At 48.0% G+C, this 24,535-nt stretch overlaps 1 protein-coding gene across 2 annotated transcripts in view; it reads right to left on the reverse strand.

Moving 5' to 3' along the window:
• Positions 1-358: 358 nt before the first annotated feature.
• The window catches only part of SMAD7 (SMAD family member 7), a 28,038-nt gene continuing 3,861 nt past the window's right edge, over positions 359-24,535 (reverse strand). The window contains exons 3-4 of one of the 2 annotated variants that reach the window (XM_059492681.1): positions 21,428-21,499; positions 359-2,189 (exon numbers count right to left, since the gene is read on the reverse strand). In XM_059492681.1, coding sequence (XP_059348664.1) covers positions 1,651-2,189; positions 21,428-21,499 — 611 coding nt within the window. In that variant the 3' untranslated portion in view covers positions 359-1,650. Of the gene's footprint in view, positions 2,190-21,427; positions 21,503-24,535 lie in introns of both variants that reach the window. The other variant, XM_059492680.1, reaches the window with a different exon arrangement.

Below are 24,535 nucleotides of genomic sequence, written 5' to 3' on the forward strand. Positions count from 1 at the left end.
ATTAGGAGAAATAGGAACAGCAGCAAAAACAACCCAGGAGATTTTGGGCAGCCAGTGCACCCAAACTGAGCAGCCAAAAGCTGAACCAGGCCAGGGGAGCCCCAGGCTCAGGACCATCCCACCCAGTGTTACCCACCCCAGAGGGGCCCCAGGGTGGGTGCTGCGGGCGCTCCCACCCCTGACCCCACACAGCACCCACTCAGTGCAGCACTTCTCCATTCTCCATCCACACCCCCAAAAAGGCCACTTGGCACAGTTTGGGATCAAGTGTACATTTTTATTTTTTAATGGAACATAGACTCCTTTAGAAAAAGAAACATTCAGCTGGATGATAACACCCATAGAAAAAACAGCAATCTTGTGTTCTCTTTTTTTTTTTTTTTTTAAATTTGGCATTTGTTATCTGCATTTATATTAAAGCAAAGTGCATCTTTCTTACTTTTTTCTCGTTTATACACATTGCACAATACATAAATAATGATGCTTATAAAACGTCTTTATATTTACAAGTAATAATATATTTATATATAACATAAAATACAATTTTTTTCTTTAATAAATCTCAGGGTTTTTTTAAGGAGTCCTTTCTTTTGTGTGGGTGTTTTTCCAAAGCACTACAATGCTAAAGTTCCAAGAAGAATGCTCTCTTGTTCAATTAAACCTTTATATTTAGAAAAATAGCTTATGTTAAGGTCTAAACATGCTCATTGAGCTAAGAACAGTGTAAAAGTATCATACTCGTGTATGAATTCAAGAAGAAATGAAAGCACAACTGCATTTCCAGATAAGATGGTACCTGGATAACCTGATCTTAGCAGGTTATGACACACCGACTGTTGTGAACACTTTTTCTCTTGTTTTTCCCCACTTGTTTTTCTTTAGTTGTAATTTCTAAATTGGTTTTTTATTTTTTTTTTAGGTTTAGAATTCTGTCACTTCTCATCTCAGCTCAAATGATCAAAGGGTGGGCCATGCCCGGAGTCCCCTCCACTGTTGTTCTCTCCCCTTTACATCAATCCACGATCATAACAAACATAGAAAAAGCAGTGGAACAACAAACACAGTGACAAGACACGAACCCAGCAACAAGAGAAACACGGGAGGTCGGTAAAGGACCTGTCTGGGAAGGTTTCTGCACCATCCTTCGGCGGCAACGCGGGGTCAGCACTGCTGGGGAAGGGTCTCGGTGTCACCGTCACTGGGAAGGAAGGTGGTGCCTACAGAAACACAGTCATCTCCTTGTGCTGTCCAAAGGAAGGAGGTGTAACATAGAGCTAGTGGCTTTCAAATCCATCGATCCCCATTGGATAATCCTTTTTGAGAGGCGTGAAGTAATTATCTCGTGTGATCTATCCCCAACTGCACCCTTCTCTCGCCCTTCTGAGAGTTATTGGTCATTCACACTTTTAAAAAATAGATATATTTATCAAAATACCCCAAAGGCAAAAACAACAACAACAAAAAAAAACAAACAACAACAACAAAAAATCATCTTTCATAAGCTATTTCTCAAAACGAAGAAGGGCGAACAACAAAAACAAAAACGAAACAAAAAAACAACAAAAATAAAGTCTGCATGAAAAGCAAGCACTCAGAAGGAAGTAATAGCAGCAAAGTAGTATAGATGTCATGAGTTCACTCTGTCTCGAGTCATCGGTTGTTGAAAATAACCTCCAACCAGCAGGGGCAACTGCTGATGAACTGTCTGGTGTAGCACTGGCCCCAGCCCTTCACAAAGCTGATCTGCACGGTGAATCCCGTCCACGGCTGCTGCGTGAACTCGTGGTCGTTGGGTCTCTGCAAGGTGTACGCCTTCTCGTAGTCGAAAGCCTTGATGGAGAACCCTGGGAACACTTTGTGAACCAGCAACGTCCTGGAGTCGGGGTTGTCCAGTGTGGCCGACTTGATGAAGATGGGGTAACTGCTGCGGTTGTACACCCACACGCCGTCCACTTCCTTGGTGAGCTGGATGCCGTAGCCGATCTTGCTGCGCACCTTCTGCACCAGCTGGCTCTTGTTGTCCGAGTTGAGCTGCCCGAGGCAGAAACCATTCCCCTGAGGTAGATCATAGAAGATGTCCAGGGAGGGCTCTTGGACAGAGTACAGCCGACCCACGCGTGTCTTCTCTTCCCAGTATGCCACCACACACCAGTGTGACCTATCCCCTGGCTCCTGAAGAACTTGAGAATCTGCAGGGGCAAAAGAAAAAGGAGGGATTCAGCAACAAGGGAATCACCACAAGCCAAAAGCAACACGGAACCAGCAGGACCTTGCCTGCCCACATCTTCATGATCCTCTCCACGCATACATCAACGTCCACGGTGCACCCACTACTTCCAAAAAAACATTCCCAGGTTTGGAACTCGGAACTCTGACTTGGAAATGGCACTCCTGTGTCACTTCAGTGCCTAGTTCTGGCTGGATTTACAGTTCCAGTGACAATGACACAGCCACCCTCACCCAAACCAGCACCAGGACCCCCTCCAGTGCCAACAGGAGAGGTGAGATGCTTGAGCCACCAAGCACCTGAACTCCCTGATGCTCACCTACTGAACGATGGATTTATTTCCATAAATGACAATGTACTGTGCACAGACGCTGAAAAAACTGAGCTGCTGCTAAGAAAACCACACTGAAAGCCATCCCATGGGACCAGAGGGGATGAGAACTGGACTGCTCTGGTGTGTGGGGCTTTTCCCTGCCTGCAGGGCCTGGGTGATGGGCAGTATGGGGACAGAAAATGCCCCCTAACCTCTGGCAAGCACCAAAAGACAGAGGGAACCAAAAAATCTCACACAGGTTAACGAAAAAGTCCTAAAAACTTGCAAAAAAAAAGGCAGAAATTCATTTGTGCAGCCCTTTTCTCAACTCCCTTTCCCATAATTACCCCACGCAGCACGGCAATGATGTAGGAGGAAAAAGCAAGGCAGGGGGAGGGAAAAAACGTGAGAAAGCCCCTTTTCCTGAGGAGGATCCCGAGCAGCCTGGCGCTGCTCGCCGGGTAATTCCTCCCAGCCTCAGCAGGCATGTTAAGACCTGGGAACTATTCATCTCTATAATAGTATTTAAAAAAAAAAAAAAATCAAGCTGGGAATGCGAGTTAGTGAGCGCTACCAAAATAATCCCCTGAACTAGGAGAGAAGCTGGTGGAGCTGGGATGGTGGGTGACCCAGCAGCCAAAAACTCTTCTTGCAGCCCCCTCCAACCCCTCCCTCCCCATGGCTGCCCGCTCTCTCTGTTTTTTGCTGTTGATAAGCCCATTTTCCCAGTTTTCCTCCCATCTCGTTCAAGCCCTGCGCTGTGCTTTTAAGAGAGACAAAAAAAAAAAAAAAGGAAAAGGCCCAGCCACACACTTTTAATTTCCTCATTTCTATGCCAGCGAGGAAAATATTTCTCCAGTTGCTGGAGGCAGCTACTAAAAATGGGCCTGACTGTGGATGTCTCAAAATAGAGACCCTCATTCCCAGGTTAAACCAGGGATGGGGGTTCTGGTCATGCTGGGGTGGTCCCTGGGACAGCATTTATTGAGGTGCACCCCAGTTTGTCTTTCCACTCCCTTTTTGGTGCCTCACAAGACTCTGTTGTGGGTAATTTTATGTCCTGCTGAAACCTGGGGCTCAGGAGGGGCAGGGAGGGCAGTTTGGGTTACTTCCTCCCCACTAACACAGATGGGGTGCCATCCATGCAGAAGTGCATCCAGAGGGGCAAGAAACACCCCCAGGATGGAGATTCCATCCCCTGCCAGGGAGAGGGAAGAATCTGGGAGGGTTGTTCTGGATCCAGGGGAAGGATGCTCCTCACTCCAAAGGGGGATCTCTGTTAACCACCCACTACCTCCCTCCTCACTATCAGACTGCCAGTGATGTTCAGAGCCTTTTGGGCTTTGTTTCAGAGCAGCTGGGGAAATTTTTGAGGCAGTGTACCCCTAGTGAAATTCCTACATTGATTCAAACATTAAACCATTCCTTTTAGGAGGTGGCAGGGGGGAAAAAATAACTTTTTCACCCAGTGCTTGTGCTTGCATTAGTGAAGACCATGTAACAACTAGTTCACTGCTGCTTACAGAGAGCTATTTAATTGCTAGAGCATTTAGGGAAAATAAAAAATAATTAAAAAAAAAAAAGAAAAAATAGAAAACTGCCTTGGCGATGAATGAACGGACCTTTATGGAGGGCTGGGAGTTCATGAATGAATCCCACTGGGTTTCTGAATGACATGGGGTGACCAGACCTCAAGGACGAATCTTAGGTAATCCGGGATGTTGGAGTTTTTTTTAAGGAGCTGATGCCAGCACAGAGGATAAATATGCCAGAGCCTCTTCCGTTTGCGGGCTTCAGCTGTTGACTGCATCTCTAGTCAGAAATCCATGAGAACACAAGGGCTCAGCTCGGACAAATGGGCTCAGGCCTCCCTGCCAGCCACCCCCAAAGCTGCTTTCTGCAGTTGTGGGACCCCAGAGGAGCCCCCCTGCTCCCACCCTCCTCCCTGGTGCTGGCGTCCGCCAGGAAAAGGGGTGGGAAAAGCCACCAGAGGCATCCCTCTGGCAGGAGAGGAGGTGGCAGGAGAGAAGGAAAAAGTGACTCAAGAGATGCTTCCTACAGTGACAGACTCCTTTTTTAAAATTTTTTTTCCCCCAAAAGGCTTTTTTTGGTGGCAATAAAAAAAAACGGATCTGTGCAAACGAAGCAAACAGTAGAATTAAGCTCAAAACCACCCTGCTGGGCTCACCCCGTGCAACCTGGGGTCATGGCAGGCACCCACCACCCAAACTGCCTTCTCTGCCTGCTGCAAGCTCACACAAAACCCCAGATCCCAGGAAAACTCACAGCCACATCCTCCCCAACACGTCCCCGTGTGCCACAGCCCACAGACGGCTGCAAGCCCTTTGGGATGCCTGTTTTGAGTTAAAAGCATCGCTTTTACAAGCTCCTCGGTGCAAACACATCCCCTCCTAAATGCCTGGAAAACTCCCAGCAAACTGGGAGTGTTCCCATGTCCCAGCAAACAATGATAATGTTTAATGCTGTAAACATCTGCGCCATTATTTCGTTATTAAGGGTCCCTCCGTTTGCTGCTATCGCTGGGTTGTTAGGATTTTCCATGGTTTCCATCACAGCCTGCCTTGGGGCTCCAGCAGGCTCCCCCTGGCGCGTTGTGCAAGCTCATTGTGAGAAAATAATAGTATAGGAACCACTGCAAATAAAGTGAGTGTGCCCTGAGGAATCTGGGGAATTGGTGGTGTTGATCACTCACAGCCAGGTCTGCAGAGCACACATTAGCCCCTGACAGAGGGGAGAAACCAAGGCAGTGCCCCAAAACCCCTGGGGTAACATCTTTTGTCATTCTGGTGCAGATGTTTCATCACCAGTGATGCCCCAGCACAACCATACTACACCATATCCCATCCCCAATGGAAAACTCCTCTCTTCTTTTTTCCCATATTTTTTACACCTTCCTGGATTTCCGAGGGCCTGCCCCAGTTTTGCCAATGCATCCATTGTCCTCCATGAAAGCATCATCCCAGGTAAATCTCAGCTCCCCAACCAGCACAAGAGGCTGTGAGGTTCCCCATCACTTGCCTTGACCTCCAAAACCATCATGTCCTGCCTCAACTCTCCCAATAAAAGCCAATAAAAGTCAGGATTTCTCCACAATGGGGAGAAATGCTGTCTGTGGGCTCAGGGCAGGATCCTGCTGAAAATGCTTCAAAATCCAGCAGGATGGGATCCCAAAGCAATACTCCCCCAAAAACCTGACAGCTGCAGAAACAACAGTGGGTAAAGTAAAGGATAAATCCACATTAAAGGATATACCCACAACAGCGGGTATGGGATGTTCACACCACAGAAACACCCAAATTTGTCAAGTCCCACACTTGGCTCTCTCCCAAGCTATGGCAGAAGGACTCACATCCCCCCTTGCTTGGAAATTTCTGGTGTGGCTTTTCTCTCCATCACATGGTGAGTTTTAATTTGATGAAAGCATGTCATCCATACTTTTTCTCTCCAAGCTCCAGCAGTTTTATTAGGAGTTTGGGAGGGAGAAGTTCTCTATTTTTAATTCACAGAGAACCAAAGCATGTTAGAAAAATTGAATTAAAAAAAATAATAATATACTACAACAACACAGCTCCTGTCCTGGGGGTGTTTTAGATCTGTGTTGTCCTTCAGATCTCAGCCTTGTCCCAATGCCAGGTTCATGGATGTAAAGGGGATCTAGACTGGGGATCTTTGAGATTTGTTCTGTTATTTTAGCTAAAGGTTTTCCTGCAGTCAACCAACCTTGAAAGAAAAGAGCAAGTTTAGCACACATTGAGCTATCTGACCCACCAGCATTGCTCCCAGCTGACCACATCAAGGGTGTCAAAATTATCACCAGTATCTGTGGCAACAACTCAAAGCTGAAAAGAGGAATAAAATGGCCTTACTGATGAGGATTTTAAATGCCTGTCATTGGATCTTTCATCAATGACATCAGGTTTAGAGGCAAATTAAACTATCCAAATGTAGAAGTATTCAGAACTATGTATGTACACTTTTTGTAATATATGTACATATACATTTATTTTTCCAAAAACCAGTTTTGGTTCTGAGCATCTTCTCATGCTCTTCCTAAAGTTCTCACCATCTCACCCCCTCCTCTCCCTCATTCTTGGGTCTGGATTTCCCATCAAACACTAACCCTGGCACAATATTCACCATAGTACCATTTACCCTGAACTGCTGACAAAAGTCCTCTCACTTTAAAAAAGGGTTTTGTTTGGAAGGGACTTTAAAGATCCTTTAAAGACTTTAAAAGTTGTCCCATGGGCAGGGACAACTTTTGCTAGCACAGGCTGCTCCCAGCCCCATCCAGCCTGGCCTGGGGCACTGCCAGGGATCCAGGGGCAGCCACAGCTGCTCTGGGCACCCTGGGCCAGGGCCTGCCCACCCTCCCAGCCAGCAATTCCTAATTCCCAATGTGCCAAAATCTGTGCCTGCCCTCTGGCAGTGGGAGCCATTGCCTGGGTGCTGTCCCTGCCTGCCTTGTCCCCAGGGGCTGTGCAGCTCTCCTGGAGCCCCTGGAGGCCCTGGCAGGGGCTCTGAGGTGTCCCTGGAGCTTCTCTGGTGCAGCTGAACAGCCCCAGCTGGGCCAGGCTGGCTCCAGAGCAGAGGGGCTCCAGCCCTGGCAGCAGCTCCGTGGCCTCCTCTGGATTCCCTGCAGCAGCTCCAGCTCCTTGTGCTGCTGGAGAGGCCTGCAGAGAGCCCTGCCTGGCTTTCCAGGACACAGCTTTGTGCTGGAAAACAAATGCCCTGGGCACTGCCAAGGAGCAGATGCACACACAGAGAGTCCTTCCTCCTTTATCCACCAGCACACACGGAGGGCATTCGTGCTTAAAAAAAAAATTGGCTGGGCTGGTGTCAGCACAACGTGTCTGGCCAGGCCGGGGCTGAGGCTGAGAGCGAGCTCAGCGCGTCTCGAGCCCGATAATCCCCGCTGGCTGACCTCAGGTGGCATCTGTGTGTCCAGGACAGGGCCCTGGCCCTCGGCTTCCCCTGCTCCTGGATGTGCAAGAGACCGAGACACAAAACCCAGAGCTTTAAATGCTCTTCTGGAGGGTCCTCAGCACTTGCCCTGTGGCAGTCTTACCCCTCTGTTACTGGCAAGTGCTGATTTTGTAGGATCTCAGGAAAAACAATGCCCTGACCCCTCAGTTGAGAAGTGAAAGGCATTACACCAAGGTGAGGAGAACACAGAGCATAGTGTGCTCACTAAAACAAAGAAAAATGGGCACCCAGAAGGGTAATCCAATTTCCTTTCTACTCCCTCAAGTGACTTACAGGGTGAGAAACAGAACAAAACAAAAAAAAAACCACCCAAACCCACCAAGTAGATAAACAAACAAATGAACAAAACAATGAAAAATACCTAAAAGCCAGATTTCCAGGTACATTCAGCAAAAGCAAAGGGGAAAAAAATTCTAAATTAAAGGATAAATCCACATTAAAGGATATATCCTGCTGCAGAAAAGGGGCTTTGTGCCTTTAACAAAGTTTGTGGAGACTCCACCCACAGCAGTGTTTGCCCCAAACCTTTTGTACCTCCCAGCACACAAGGGCCAGACAGCTTCCCCTCCACCAGGAGCCCCTGCTTTTGATGGCTGGGACGGCTCCTGAAAGCCTAATTTCCAGCGTGGTGCTGTGCTAAGCTCCCGCTTCTTGCAGGAGAAATAAACCCTCACCCTCGGCAGGGATGGCAGCGTGGGGTCCCTCAGGCTCCCAGCACAAGAGCCCCAAGAGCTGAGACAGTCCATCACATCAACACCTACTTAGGGAGCCTTTAATCTGCGGATTATTGACATGATAGACCATAACATCTCTTCAGGAGCCATTACAGCCCATCGTGTCAGTAGGTACTTATGCAGCCCTTAATCCCCGGATTGACAGGCTAGACCATAAATTTGTGTCTGTGTCTAATTAGACGGCTCTTATTGCTCAGCATATATGGTAGTCATGCAGGCTAAAGAGCCTTAAGATTACTTTTTTAATTTATTAGCGAGTTGTCCAATCAATCACTCAAATGGCTCCTTGTTCCTTGCAAAATCAGTCAACCTTGCACGAAAATAAATGTTAAGTTTCACCGCAAGATTTCAATTTGCTGGTATTTACTAAGATTGAGCCTGATGAGGTCAAGCAGGATAAAATATGGCAGAAGCCATCAGGGGAAGGAGTCTCATATTTCCCCATTTTTCTTGTGCTTTTGGTTCAGGTTTGTATTAAGTGTGACCTGAAAGTTTGGGAGGGCTTTGCTCAGTCCCCAGGTGACCCAAACAAAATTTGCCACCGCCTTCCCCACAGCTGGGAACCCCCCTTGTGAAATCAGGACACACAGGAGGGCAGGTGAGATGGAGGGTAGGGATGATTCACCCCTGAGGACATCCCCTCAGCTTCCCAGCCCAGCTTGGGGTGCCCTGAGTCAGCCGTGCCCCAGCCTGGAGCCCAGCCCTGACCCTTCTGGGGTTAATTCAGCAAGAACATAAAAGTGAGAAGGAAGGAAAGAAGGAAGGAAAGAAAGAGAAAAAGAAAAGAGAGAGAGAGAGAGAGAGAGAGAGAAAGACAGAGAGAAAGAGAGAAAGAGAGAAAGAGAGAAAGAGAGAAAGAGAGAAAGAAAGAAAGAAAGAAAGAAAGAAAGAAAGAAAGAAAGAAAGAAAGAAAGAAAGAAAGAAAGAAAGAAAGAAAGAAAGAAAGAAAGAAAGAAAGAAAGAAAGAAAGAAAGAAAGAAAGAAAGAAAGTTTCTGCCATTTTTTCCTAATTTTCTCCTATTTTCCTCCAATTTTCCTCCAATTTTTCCCTATTTTTTTTCAATTTTTTCTCCAACTTTTCCCTAATTTTCCCCCTATTTTTGCCATTTTTTTCTAATTTTCTCCATTTTTCCCCCTATTTTTTCTCCTAATTTTTTCCGAAGAGAAAATTTCAGGGTGCCTGGGAATAAATAGTTTGGGGTTTTTTTTTAGTGCCAGGTAGGGTGAAAGTTTCTGCTGTGAGAAAAAGAAGAAAAGAAAAGAAAAGAAAAGAAAAGAAAAGAAAAGAAAAGAAAAGAAAAGAAAAGAAAAGAAAAGAAAAGAAAAGAAAAGAAAAGAAAAGAAAAGAAAAGAAAAGAAAAGAAAAGAAAAGAAAAGAAAAGAGAAAAGAGAAAAGAAAAAAGCCCTGCAAGCATGTTGTTGCAGACTTACAGGGGCTCAAGAGCAAACACCACTGTGGCAGATGGCAAGGCTGGACCAGGAGTAATGTCCAAAAATATTAAAAAATATATTATAAATTATGGGGTGATGCATGTCCCCTGCATTTACAGGACGGCAGAGAAAGAACCTGAGTGAAACTGCCAAGTTCATGGAGTCCACCAAACCAGAAATTTTATTCATAAACATCCTATTAGTCACTGCTACTGTCTAATTACGGTGATTAATCAATTACCACGGCTAAAAACGACTCCAGAAGAGAAGAGCCCTTTTCTTGTGACCATTCTCCTTAAAAGCCAGGCAAGGCTGGAGCTACAAGGTGGTGGGGTGGGGGGGCGAAAATATGCAGGCACACACCAAAAATGCCTGTCTGCCTGTCTCCAGTGGTTAGAGGAGCCAGCTGACTCCAGTTTCCTCCGTACCAGGCTTCAGGCCTCATCAGCCATGCAAATTATAGAGTACCGTGCTGTCTGAAGGCCGAATTTCGACTCAGCTCAGAGAAAAGCCTTAGAGGAAGGGTGGGGATGAAGAAGCCAGCCAAATCCATTCATAATATTTACAGTAAATGGGCCTCTTTGCTGTTGTTTAGTATACAGTCAGCCTAATTATTTTTGAAGTTTTAATTTAAAGAGCCTTCTTTATCTGCCTCTCCTCCTGCACCCCTCAAAGGTGTGGGAAAGCTGTTCCCTTGTTTCAAAAAAGCAGTAGGACGGGAATCCCTTCCCCAAGCTCCAGCTCGACGGTTGGGTGGGACAAAGGGATGCGGCAAGGGCTGAGACCCTTCCAGAGCCAACAAAATCCATGGGGTTTTTGGGACTCCCAGGCCATCCAAAGGGGTGCACAGATCCATGTGGAACCCCCCAGAAATCCTGTTTTGTTGCTGTTCTGTGCTGGTGGGAGGTGGTGCAGGTGCTCCACTGCCCTGTGCATTCTCCAACCTTCTCCCCTTCCTTGAGGCAACCCGAAATAATCTCACTTTTGTAACAAATCAGCCAAGAGAGCCGTCTGGAGAGCACAGCCCGTGAGATGCTGCCCTGGGAGCTCCAGGTGACTCAGGGCTGGTCCCAGAGAGGAGCAGCCACCTCCTCCATGCTTCAGCCCCAGCTAGCAGGACACACCTCTTCCCCACCCAAACCCAACCCAGATCCCAGCCAGAAACCTTCTGAGAAAGAGAAACCAGCACACAAAGGGCTCCTGACTTTACTGCAATGCAAATCAGACCTGGGGACGAGCTTGCCAAGAATCTCTCTCCTGGCTCTGGCTGTGCTGGAGGCTCCTGTGGCAGCATCCTGCCCTTCTCCCTTCTGGGATAAATCACACCATGGATGCTGGAGCCACCAGAGGCCACTGCCAGCCATGGGGTACCAGCCCCTCTAATGCAGCTGGGGGTTAGAGGATGACCTTAAAAAGCTTTTGCAGTGAAAAATAAAGCAGGCTTCACTGTTGCAAGGCAGGAAAGGTCATCCAGCACCCTGGGATGCCCTGGGGAGAGCAGGGATACATCCCCCAGGAAAGCCACAGCTCTCCACCAACAACGTGTAGCCATGTGGGCTACACATTAAAAACCTTGTTAAGGCCTTAATAAAAACTGAAGTAGAGCAGTCTAGGATTTCCAAAGGGATACCCAATACCCAGATGTGTGTTAGGATTTTTTTCCCTCCCCAACTGCATTACACACATACACACAACACAGCATCATTGCTGCTCTTATTCCAACACTGAAAAAAAACCCCAACCCTCTCCCTGCAGCACACTGACCCAGAATTCTCCCCTAAAGACTGAAAACAGACGTAAATATATGTTTCTCCCCACACCAAAAAAATAAAAAAAACCCACGTCTCCCAGCAACTTTTCCCAGAGCAGCATCTCCCTCGCAGGGATGTAAACCCATGGAAAAAGCAGAGTAGGAACAAAAGTCCTTTTCACGTTTGTCGTGCCCCGCTCCATAACAATTATGAAAACTGTTTAGCTGGGCTGGCATTTGGAGCATTTACTGCATTCCTGCCAATAAATTCCAGTCCCGGATCCGATGGAAAAGGCTCCCTCCCTCCCCTTTCCCCTCCCTCCCTTGCCTTCATTCCTCCTGGCTTTCTTTACAACCTAATACCCTGTCGATGCGGGGCCAGGGCCTACTTAGGGGGAAAAAAAAACACCCAGCGCCAGACTGGAGACAGCAGGCAGACTGAAAAAGTTAATCATTACTTCTGTCTGCCTTCATAATCTAATCACGCCTATTCCTAAGAGCAGGCGGCGGAGCACGCCGTACATGGAATATGTACATCCCCGCCCAGGGATGGACGGACACACGGACACACGGACAGCACCAGCCACGGCCCGGGCAGGGGGCAATCAAGGGATGGACAGACAGGACGGATGGCGTTGGGAAGGAGTTCACAAGCCTGGCCATGCACACGCACACACACACCCCTCCCCTCGCCTCTCACTTTGCTCTGGATTAATAACGCGCAGCAATTATAGAGAATATTATATTCATTAAGTAATTAACCCTCCCGGCGCTCCGGCGGAGCTGGCACCCCCTTCCCGCAGACAGAGGCCAGCAGAGGTTTGCCCCGGGCAGGTCGGCAGCACACAGGTTAAGAAAAAGCCCCAAAAGCTCCTCGTGGCTCATCTCACCCCAGTTCTGGTGGCCAAGTCCTGAGAGGGGACCTGCTGTGACCAGGGTGGCATCACCAACAGCCAGCAGCATCCTCCCATGGGCACAAAATTTGGGGGATTTGGGATGTCACAACAACCACCAGCATCCTCCTATGGGTAGAAAACTCAGGAGACTTGGAGTGTCACCAACAACCAGCAGCATCCTCTCACAGGCACAAAACTCAGGGGATTTGGGGTGTCACCAGCAACCAGCAGCATCCTCCCATGGGCACAAAACTCAGGGGATTTGGGGTGTCACAACAACCACCAGCATCCTCCTCTGGGTACAAAACTCAGGAGACTTGGGGTGTCACCAACAGCCATCAGCATCCTCCCACAGGGACAAAGCCCATGGGAATTGAGCATCACTGGGATGCAGCAGCATCCTCCCATGGGGCTGAAGCCCAGAGGATTTGGGCATCACTGAAACGCAGGAGCATCCTCACACAGGGATAAAGCCCAGGGAATCTGGGGCTTGGCAAGCCCAGCAGCACACCAGCTTCTCCAGAAAATAACTGCAGTGCAACTCTCAGGTGAGCCAAGGCTTCGTGCTCTTGACACCCAGGATACATTTTCCATGCTTGGCTGTGACAAAGAACAGTAAAACTACAGGCCTCCGCTTATGATTTATGGGTTTGTTCCTTATCATGAGCTAAAAAGTCTCAGACTGGCTTCCAAAGAAAATTAATTCATCAGTTCAAACACAGTGATGTAACTTCAGGCTCCCAGCTCCTTTTCCAAATAAAACTCCTGTTACTTGATTCCTGCTCAAAGAATGATTTTACGGAGTTATTGACTCCATCCGCTCTGCCTGGGAAGGTGCTGCCGGAGCCCAGCCACGAGGTCACTGACAGCCTCATCCCATGGCTTAGTTTCTTGACTATTTTGCCATTTTTTCTGCTTTTCTACTCAAAACCTCAATTTGCACACCAAACGCTCAGCTCCTCTGGCATTATTTTGCATCACCCACCATGGAGGGGGCTCCTCCTCAGCAGTGACACCTGGTAATTTTTATCACCCATAAATTCGACCCACAGCCTTCCATCACCAAAAATCACTGGATCCACAGCCAACCTCTCCACTTGCAAAAGTGACAGATGTCTGAATTTCCACCACCTTCCTAACAGCCACAAAGTCACCTTTGTTGATGAAGTTCTGGCTTCTATGAACAAAATCTCTCTAACCTGTGTAAGCATTACATAGAATCCTACACAAATATGGAACACATTCAGTACACAATGAATATATTGAACCTATATATCCATAGAATAGATACATAATATGTTGACTGTATCTTATATAATTATATAAATAATACATGGAATAAATTATCTCTATACATATTCAACCTACACACAGAGATTGAATAGATTTTGCTCATTATTTAACCATATACAGCCTCGCTTATTACGTACATCTCTAAGATACATATTTACAACTAAGGTTCAGGGCCTGAGCGATACTGAATTACTCCTTTAATGGCAACATTTGCCTTTCCACATGCTCAGGGAAAAGTCACAGGAGCCAGGACTTTGCCCCAAAGCTGGCTGACCAAACCCAGCATCCCAACAGGGATCCCAGGTGATGGCTGAGGGAGGGTGAGGAAGGACCACGGAGCCTGGCACTGTTCCCCACACATGGGAGCATCACCAAGAGCATCACCAGGACCTCCTGCAACCAGCCCACGGTGCTCCAGCACTGCCAGCACAGCCCAGCCAGCAGGGCTGAAGCCAGAAGGATTTTTTTGTGTAGTGAGGTTAAAAGGGTAGAGAAGGGCTGAGCCAGCTCTTACAGGGTGGTTTTTGTTTTTTTTTTGTTGGGTTTTTTTTTTTTTTTGGTTTGGTTTTTTTTTTTTTTTTTTTTTTTTTTTTTTTTTTTTTTTTGTTGGGTTTTTTTTTTTTTCCCCTTGCAAGTTAAAACCAAGATAATGACACTGGGTGGGGACCAATTTGAAGGGCTGAGCAGCCAAACCAAAATTAGTCTCCCGGCCAAGAGCTTCCTAGGCCTCACAGTTTGGGGAAGGAAGCTGAGAAAAAGCATGAAAATAAAATAAAAAAAATTCCTTGGGAAGCTGGACCGTCGCGCTCAAGCAAAGGTGACCCTGCTAGTCAAATATTTTTCAACATAATAAAAATAAAATCAAGTACTGGACCAGCCTCCCTTGGAAAAGCAGGGCCTATGAGATGGTGTTTTATCCCCCTTTTTTCTCTTTTTCTTTCTTTTCCCTCCCCTGGCACTTTCTTTCCTTTCACTAATAACTATGTTTTCTTGCATTTTTTTCTTGGCGCTTTCCTCATAAAAGACTGATGTAATTTCCTGTCTTGTCCCAATGTTTCCTGTTAATTAACAGGGTGAAAGTTATCATCACGCATTTAAATGGCAACCCAAAAGAAGGGAGGGGAAAAAAAAAACAGGGGAGGAAAAAAAAGCAAAAAGAAAAGAAAAAAGAAATGAGAGTTTGCTGTGTTCTAGCAAGCATCACATCACATTCCCAGCAGCCCAAAAATACCCTGGAAAAAGCTTTTTGGAACTGATGGCTTGAGCCCATGGGCAAAGACCCCCTGAAGGGTGGCAGCAGGTCTGTACACAGGGGATCCAAGCCTGGATGGGGATGGAAAATCCCTACAATGCTTGCCCAGAAAAGCTCTTTTCTTGCATTAAGAAGGAAAATAAAAGAAGAAGGGAAACAAGAAGATGGAAAACAGGAAGAAGAAAGAAAAGAAGCAGAAGAAGAAAAAGAAGGGAAAAAAGTCAAGGGGGAAAAGAGAAAAAGGAGAAGAAGAAAGAGAAGAAGGAGGAAATGAAGGAGGAGGAGAAAAAGGAGAAAGAAGAAGGAGAAAAAGAACGAGAAGAAGGAGAAAAAGAAGGAGAAGAAAGAGAAGAAAAAGTAGGAGAAGAAGGAGAAAAAGAAGAAAAAGGAGAAAAAGAAGGAGAAGAAGAAGGAGAAGAAGGAGAAGAAGGAGAAGAAGGAGAAGAAGGAGAAGGAGAAGAAGGTGAAGGAAAACAGAAGAAAAAAGAGGGAAAATGGGAAAAGAAAATGGAAGAATAAAGGTCAAAAAAGAAAGAGAAATAAAGTAAAATAACTTGTAGAGAAAGAGGCAGACAGCAACACCCAAGATGTTGCATTAATTAAAAGAAGTTGAAGAATAGAGGAAGGGAAAAAAAAAAAAGAAAAAAAAAAAAAAAAGACAAACCCAGGGGCTAATCCAAAGACAGCAGGCGGAAATCCTGTGAGCTGCCGAGCTCCTTGCTTGCCTGCCCTGAGCCCCGTGCAGGATCAGGCTCCTCCGTGCCCTCTGTTCCTCAACAGCAGCCGTGACGCAGCCGGTACCCCGGCGGCACCGCGGCCACGCCGGCGGCGGGCGAAAACAAAGCGATTTAGGCAAAAAGCGAGGGTGGCTAGAACAGAGACTGTGCCTCAGCGGTTAATAATATCCCAGCGCTGAAAATAAACTGGGAAGGAAGCTCCTTTGTGACAGTAGGCAGGCAGCCAGGCTGCGGCGTGGGTCATTCACGCCGGCGGGGGACGGCAGAGGGGTTGGCACCCACCCGCCACCCTGCTGGAGCACAGCGAGGGCTGGGGACAGGGATCCTACACTCAGCTTTCCCCTGGGCACCCTAAAATGCCCTGCACCCCATTGTAAGCCAGCAGGGAGGGTTAGGGTGCTGGCCACAGTGGCTGGAAACAGGCATCCCCCATGGCCATGGCAGGGAAATGCGCGTGGCTAGTGTTACTAGTTCCTTTAGTGTAAGCGATACCCACTGGCAGACAGTGGGCATGGAAACGATGCAGCCACATCCCTGCCAGCCCGGGGCTGCTCCTCTACGAGTGTTTTTGTCCCACCGAGTTTTAAATGTCCCCAGTGATCAAGTTGCTCAGCAGGACAGCTACTGCGAGCGGAGTGCGGTTTGAACTGACACTCAACTTCCAAAATTCCCCTTCCTAGCCCCATTCTTCCCTAAAAAGCGCCATGTTGTGGGATTAAAACACAAGTGACCCCATCACTCTTCCCACCACCATCCCCACTGTGATGGACTTGCTGATTCTGGGGTCTTTTGCATTTTGTCATCAGCTCTTCCAAAGGCGCCGTTGACTGGGAAAATCTACTGGCATCTGAAAAATAGGTTTAATGAAGCTGTACAGGTATGGATTGAAATTATCTAATGGGGGCAGCACCTCTGCTATCATTTCTTTTTTAAAACACATTGTACAAGAGTATCTAGGAAAGGCTCAAGAGGCTCTAGAGCACTTAAAAGTAATTATTAAATGGATTCTATTTGCTTTGGAAGGATTTTAATCGGTGAAACGCCCGCAGCTGGGAGGGAGGATCCCAGCTGTGTCCCAGGGGGGGTCCCCACAGGGTGAGAACCCCCTTAGGAAAAAAAAAAAAAAAAAAAAAAAAAAAAGAAGAAGAAAAAAGCCCTCACGGGGCTTGGAGGAACCGGAGCGGGTGGCCAAGCCAAGAGCCCGGGGTCAGTGCCAAGCACCAGCTCCCTCCTCCCAGTCGGCCACGGTCAGATGATGTGCGAGGCGAGCCGGGAGGCTCCTAGTCTGGCAGGCAGCCTGCTCTGCTCCAGAGGCTCCAGTGCTGTCATCCTGGCATTAACCCCTGATAACCTTGTCCTTTCCAGGACGGGACTGTGGCTTTTAGGTAAGCAGGGAGCAGGGGGTCATGTCTCCCAGCAAGGCTGGGAAGGAAAGGGTGCGACGCCCCGCGACGCTCAAAGCGAATTAAAAAATACCGAAACGACGTAAGCTCAAAAATAAACCAAAAATAAGTGACTTAAAGAAAAAAAAAATTCCCAAGCAATTGTTTATCCCTGGGACAAATATACAATCCTAGTTCCACAGGAAGATGTCTCAATTTCAGATTATAATAGGATGCCAATTTGTAAATAAAGGCATTTCACAGGAGGTTATAAACTCCGTAGGGGAGGGAGGTGGAAGTAGGGGGAACGGGAAAACACAGGCAGGGCTCTGGCGGAGAAACAGCACAGGATCCTGTTTACATGGGCAAGGGGAGAGCGACGGGAAGCCGCTTTGGGGGGCAAATATCTCCGGATTTGGACAAGGTGCTTCTTCCCCGTCGAGCAGATACCAGCAGGGATCAGAGGCATAGTGAAACATTCCCGGCCTGTCCGCAATTTTAGAATGAAATGTCAATCAGCCAAGAGGTCCCTTGAACCAGACAAGGTCCCACAGCACAGAGAGCCAGAGGAGGGAACGATGCCAATGCTCTTCCAGCCTGGGGAAATCTTTTCCCTGAGTTTTTGGTGTGGAGTTGGGAGGGAGAAACTGAGTCTGTGCCTGCTGCAGAAGAGCCTTGTTTCCCAGCCTCAAGGCTTGCAGAACCTTGATCCAGCACCCGCCAAGAACTCAACAGCCACTGCCTCTTGAAGAGCCTGAGGTGCTTCCAGAGTTTGGGCAAATCAGCAGAATTAGGCCAAAATCTGGATAACCTCTCAGGTTTGGTATTTTAGGAGCAACCTCTATAAAAAAGCGGTGGATGTGGCGAAGACACAAGCCAGCTCAACTTGCTCTCCCTCTCTGAGGACAAGGTCTGGACTTCTTGAGAGCATTGCTTTGCCAGCAGGTCCAGCACCAACCCCACCAGCTCACTTCTACCCTTGGATCAAGGCTTCTCCATGGGTCATACAAGACCTTGGCTCCCACCAACCTGATGCCACCAAACCTTGGGCCAGCCACCTTCAGGCACTCCAGCCATGGCTTTGCTTGTTTGAAAGAAGTCACAACCAAACACATCTGCTGAGAACAAGACAGCTCAAAATACAGGAAAACCACCCTCTGTCTCCTATTTACGGGAGTTATTTTTATCCCCAATGGGATATTTTTGCTCTTTAACCACACGGAGGACAGAAAGGATCTGGCTGGCAATACCTGAGCACAGCCGTGTCAGTGGGAGCAACCGTGAGCGAGGAGTCCTGACCTACCCACAGGCTGACCACCGACAAAAATAAAGATGATATAAGAAAATAAATAAAGCCAGGAGTACACAAGTGAGAGCCAGTGCCTTGGGGGAAGCAAGGGGTACATCAGGCAGAGAATAATGGGATGGCTGGGGAAGAGAGAGCAGAGGTGGGATGGGAAGGGGACAGCAGCATGATGTGAAGGACTAACCAGGATTGCATTCCTGGGTCATGAAGAGAACAGAAAGAAGAGGGAGGGAGGGAAAGAGCAGCTCAGAGTGGTTATCACAAGGGGGAAACACTCCCTGTGCGTGCCCCAGCCACGCTGCTCCCCCGCCTCACGTCCTCCAGAGCCTCTGGTATCCATCAGCACAACTGCCTGCAGCCCCAGCACAGACAGAGCCCAGCAGAGGCTGATCTGAGGCTCCTCCCCACCAAAGGCTCCTCACAGAGAGCTGCAAGGATGCCCACTTTGAGGCCCTCCAATGCTCCCCTTGCCACCATCCTCTCCCCATGCATTCCCCTGCCAGAGTGGCCATGAACCCCAGGCTGGCCTCATTCCTGAGTTCTCAATGCTGAGAGTGATCTTCCTTGCCAAATCCTGCTCTTTAAGACATCAGAGCAGGGCTGCCGATGCTGCTGCTACACCAGCACCCACCACACCCCACTAATGACCAAAGGCTGCAGTGCTGCAGGATCCCACCAGCACCACCACCAACCACCTGTGATGTCCTTTCCCCCACACGCCCACTCCAGTTTCCAAATTAGCAAAATAATTACTCTTTTTTTTCCCCCCCTTTTTTAAGCCATCCTTTTGCCAAGGAGCTGCAAATCCAACGCTGTACAGGTCTGGAGGGGAGGAGGGATGCTGGATTCTCCACCCAGCATCACCCATCCCTATCTGCCCAAACACAGATAAGACCAAGCCAAAGCTGGCCACATACCCTGCCAATAACTCATTAAAGCCCTCTTCAAACACACTCTTGTCCTAACTAAAATATGCAGGAGGAGGTAGGAGAAAAAAGGAGGAGAAAGTGAGCTTTGGAGGATTGCTCCAAAGCGCGTTTATTTTCCTTTCTTGACTGGGTCTCTCCAGTTGGGAATTTTCAGCACTGCACTTCTGCGCGCGGAAGGGAGATGCCAGTAAATCAGAGCAAATTCAAAACAAATGCTCTTTCATGTGGAGGCATTCGGCTTTGTTTCAGGGCTTGGGTAGCTAACCATAACCCTTCAAGAGTCAACTCTCCTATCAGCTCCTCATTAAACTAAATGGCTACAATTACATTTGGGGAGGAAAAAAGAGTGGTTAATGATCGTAAAAAGGTTCTGTTTCCAGGCTTGGGGAGGGGGGGGACCTTTGATAAGGGAGACAAGGAAAAAAAAAAAACAAATCCAATGAAATAACAGCAATAGAATAAGTTAAAAATGTACTTTCAGGTGGAAATGTGCTTTCATTTGGGAAGAAGCTCAATTAAGGAGCTAGGGGGTCCCCTTCCCGCAGCCTTTTGGGAGGCACCAGGAACGAGCCATGTTATTTCCTGCAGCCCAAGCCCCCACCTCCTGCCTTCCCTTCGGGAGCAGAGCTGCCAGACGAGATGTTATCAATAGGCTGAACCTTACAGAAAGCCCCCTTTTAAAAGCGAGTACTTCCTCTGCTTATTTCATGTGGTATCCTGTGGAACTGAACTCTCTCCTCCCCTCTGCAAAGGGTGTATTTCAGGAGGAAAAAGGAAAAAAAGAAAAAAAAAGATCTAACAACATCCTTATTGTGTTGTTTTGCTTCTTGTCTTTTTTCTTTCTACAGTCCCTTTTTTTTTTTTTTTTAATTCCCTGAAGCTATAGGCTCCAATGGTAAAAAAAATTTAAAAAACACAAATCCTTCTGCCTCTAAAAAAAAAAAAACCCAAACAGCAACAAGTTTTCCTGTTCCCTCTCCCCCCTTCGTTTGATTAATTCTCATTAGGGCCTTTGAACAAACAATATGCTCCCCTCTCAAATAACAGACAGGGTATATATTACACCCAAAGAAAAACAAACAAGGCTCACTTAAAGACATCACATCCACACCAAACGCAATTCCTGGAGAGAGGCAGGGGCAGATGCACGCGCGTGCAGCCGCCGCCGACCTCATTCCGAATTCCAGTTTCAGAGTGATGAATAAATCATAAATCAAGGAGACATCCCCACAAAGGCAAGCACCTTCAAACATCAGCCAGTACCTGCAGGTACATGGTTTCAGACACTTTAATCCTGGTAGAGACACTGAGGTGGCCAGTCTGGGGTGGAAGATGACGTGCTGGAGACATCACACCTTGGAAATGGGGTTGGGAGTTGGACTGGGTGACCTTCAAAGGTCCTTTCCAACCCAAACTGCTCTGTGTCTCTACACAAACTCCAAGAGGGGTGGAGAAAGTACCTAACAAGCCTCCATCCTCTAACAGCAACTGGAGGCTGAAGGAGATGGCAAATAGGAAAACAATGGAAATCACTGAATATATCAGGAAGGGGTACAAAAACATCATCAACTCTCTCTGCAACATCCTCTATAAAAACAGGCCATCTTTTTTTCCCCAGGCACCACGAGTCTTGTCCATCAGGTGTGGGATGCTGGTGACCTTACCAGGAGCAAAACCTGAGCAGGGCTCTCATCCCAGAGACAAGAGATTCCCCCCACCACCAAGTCAAGGATTTGACACCAAATCCTTCTTTAAGGTAGGACTGCACCTGTGCCCACCATAATCCACACACCTGAATGAATGGTCAACCATAATTGCTTAGCCTTCCCCTGCCTCAGTCCTTTTACCTCTTCCTGCCTTAGCCCAAAATGAATGGAGCATAAGGCTGGAATCCAAAGGAAGTACAGACACATGCAGGGATGGAGAACCTTGTCTGGGATTTCAACACATCCTCTGCACAACAGGTACACGGCTGCTACTGAAATTAAACCCAACTCCCGCTCTGAGCACACACTTCTCAGTGATGTGCATCCCCAAAACTCCTGCTCTGAGCACACACTTCACAGTGATGTGCATCCCCAAAACTCCCCCAGCATCACTTTGCCTTTTGTCAGGACCCCCAGCCAACGCGCCCCACGGCCAAGATCAAGGGCAGCAAGAGATGTCTTACCTGAGAGCCCCCCAGGGGCTAGACAATTAGTTCCCCCTGTTTCAGTGGAGGAAGGCACAGAGTCTGGACAATCTGCTGGAGCAGAGGAAGGAAAGGAGAAAAAAAAAAAAAAAGTCAGTATATAGGTGGTTCTTTGCAGGCTCCCAGCATCGCCCCAAGCAGAACACACATTCCAAAGGGCTTAGCAGGAAGCGATTACTAATTGTCCGTGCAGAGACGGCAGTTCATCAAGAAGCATCCACCCTAACTCGTTGTCTCAGTCAAGGCTGCGCTTCATCACCAGCCAGCTCTGATTATAGACTGGCAGAAATTACAGGCTGGCTGCCACCTCTCTGGACAAGTCACCGGCTAAGGAGATCAAGGTTGTCGCCGTTCTGATGCAAGTGAGCTTCCAAAAATGCTTAAACCGTGGCTTTGTGCACCCAATTTAGCCAAAACCTGTAACTCACCGAAATGGGAACCGAAAGGGAAACGTCTCATTGCTGCCCTTCTGCACCTTTGTGGTGCCCTGCTCGAGTTCTGTCACCAGCAGCACCTGGCAGACCTTGTTGCCACCTCCTGGGCAACGGGACCCACTCCTCTGGGCACCACCAAAGGGCAGGGTAACACTGGCTGCTCCTCTAGAGGTTTCTCCCAATGCTCCTTCAGAGGTTTCTCCCAATCTCCAGCAGGTGCTGGAGGATCAAGGTTTGGACCCCTCCTACCCTCAGCCTGCTCTTCCAGGTGACAAAAATCAGAACAACACTGATCCCTTGGTCCTACAGAACAACTTCAGCTTTTTGGTCACTACCAGGTGGGACCATAAGCTAAAGAACAAGCCTGAGAAGACCTGCGAAGTTCATGCAAACTTCTGGTCCTGAAGGACTTTGGGTTTCTCCAAATTTGGGTTCTCTATGCCCTGATTTTGCCCACATCGGTATCCCAAAGCAAGGCCATCAAAAGGAGAGCTGAGATGATTTTCTCCCTACTGATAAAGCAATTCTGCCAGATCCCACCCCTGAAATACCAGTGAATAAGAAATTCCTGTCTGCATAACCTCATTTTATCAGAGTAAAGTAAAAGCCCTAACAGGAATATACAGTTTAACAGGATATACTTAATCAAACTGAAAACAATAGGGGAGACAGGAAATAGACTTACTTGTGAAATACTGTATATGATACGCTCTCTAAATGCCTTGTCGTGCTTTCTATGCTTTAAAGAATAGGGTTTTTACTTTTTTAACTCTTTCTAATCCAAACAGGAGATTTCCCCGCCATTCCCCTGTGACTGCTTCAACTGCTTGAGCTACAGATGCTTTCTGAACACAGGCTGGACCCCTCTGCCTGCCCTGGGCTCCCTGTGCCTGCAGCTGCAGCTCCCTGAGGAGTTCCTGGGGTAAGGGACATCGCTGTCTTGCTGTAGAGATCGTACATGACCAGGTTCTCTATTACCACATCAGGCAGGACAGACTCCAAGCCAAACTCCAAACACACAACCCTAGCAATGGGGTGATGTGCTTCCATGCTTCTTCCCCAGCTCTCTTCCTATGTCCCATCACCCAGAGGACAATTCCCCCATCCATTAATCACCCTTGGAATTCTCTTTCCAAAACTCAGGGCTGGTGCAGCTCAACTCTAGACCAGCCAGGAGAGTCAGGTGTGGAATGAGCCAAAGGCAGAACCCTCATGGGGTGTCTGCCCTGTGCGTGGCTGGATTCATTGTTGGCCTCTCATCCTACCACCCGCAGATCTGCTGGGGCTCTCCTTAGGAGTGGACACTGGGCTGGTTTTACCCTCAGCACCAGAGAGGTCGAGGATCAGACATTTGTCCAGCCTGGGGCACACCAATCTCCTCCCAGCTCTGCCTTCCCACAGCACGGAACCATTGCAGAGACACACAATTATTCCCTGTGGCCACCAGCCCAACCTTGCAAGGTGTCAAATAGCTCCTGGGAGCTGCCAAACCTCCAGCTCCCCCGAAAGCTGACACCACAGCAGGGCATTCGGCCCCACAGCGACATCCCAGCGAGTTTCCGGCACTCTCACACACACCAGAACCACCAAGTCCAGTCACGCCACAGCACAACGGAGCCACTTGCAGCCCCTTGTCCCACTTAAAGCTGAGTCAAAATCTGCCTGGATTATTTGAGGGTGCTACTATCCATCTCACTTTCAGCAGAGCTGCAAGCTCCAGCAGGGACATCAGGAATGCTGAGAGCCACACACCTCCATCATCCATCCCTGCCAACATCCTCTGTGAGGAAAGTTCTCTCCTTGATAAAGGTCCTCCTCATCCCTGGAGGTGTCCAAGACCAGGCTGGAGGTGGCTTGGAGCAACCTGTTCTAGTGGAAGGTGTCCCTGCCTTGGAGCGAGATGACTTTTAAGGTCACTCCAACCCCAACCATTATGGGATTCTATGAATGAGAAAGCCAAGCTGACCCACAGCCTTCCCTCAGGTAACTCAGCCATCAAGGGCAGATCTGTCTGTTCTATGACAAGTACACAAATACCAGATCTATCCTACCAACACAGCCTGATGTGACATTTCATTGCCTGCAGCAGAATCCCAGCTCCTTGTCCATCCCTGCTTTCCTACAGCATGCAATGCAGCCTGTCTCAGCCTCCATCACCTCCAGAGAAACTGATTTAATCCCCAATGGTTAAGGGTTTTAAACAAAAAGAGAAGAGAGATTTAGACAAGATTGAAGAGAGAAATGGTTAATGATGGCAGTGGTGAGGCACTGGCACGGGTTGCCCAGAGAGATGGCAGATCCTCCATCCCAGAAACATTCAAGGTCAGGCTGGATGGGATTGGAGCAACCTGGTCTAGTTGAAGATGCTCCCGCTCATTGCAGGAGGTTTGGACTAGATGGTCTTTAGGGACCCTTCCAACAGAAACTTTTTGGTTCTCTGATCTGGCAACCTCTGCGAGAGCTCACACCAGTCCAGGGTTATTATCTGCCTATCTCTCCATATGAAGCACAAGACACAGCACTAAACACTTAACTTTCACCACCACCATCATGATTGATGGAAAAGCAGAAGTTTCCTGCTGGATGCACATTCCCAGCTCCACTGTCACAGCCCAAACACAGGGACTGTCCCCACTCAAGGCCCCAGGTGAGA

Source organism: Ammospiza nelsoni, chromosome Z, assembly GCF_027579445.1.
Source record: "Ammospiza nelsoni isolate bAmmNel1 chromosome Z, bAmmNel1.pri, whole genome shotgun sequence".
Taxonomy (NCBI): domain Eukaryota; kingdom Metazoa; phylum Chordata; class Aves; order Passeriformes; family Passerellidae; genus Ammospiza; species Ammospiza nelsoni.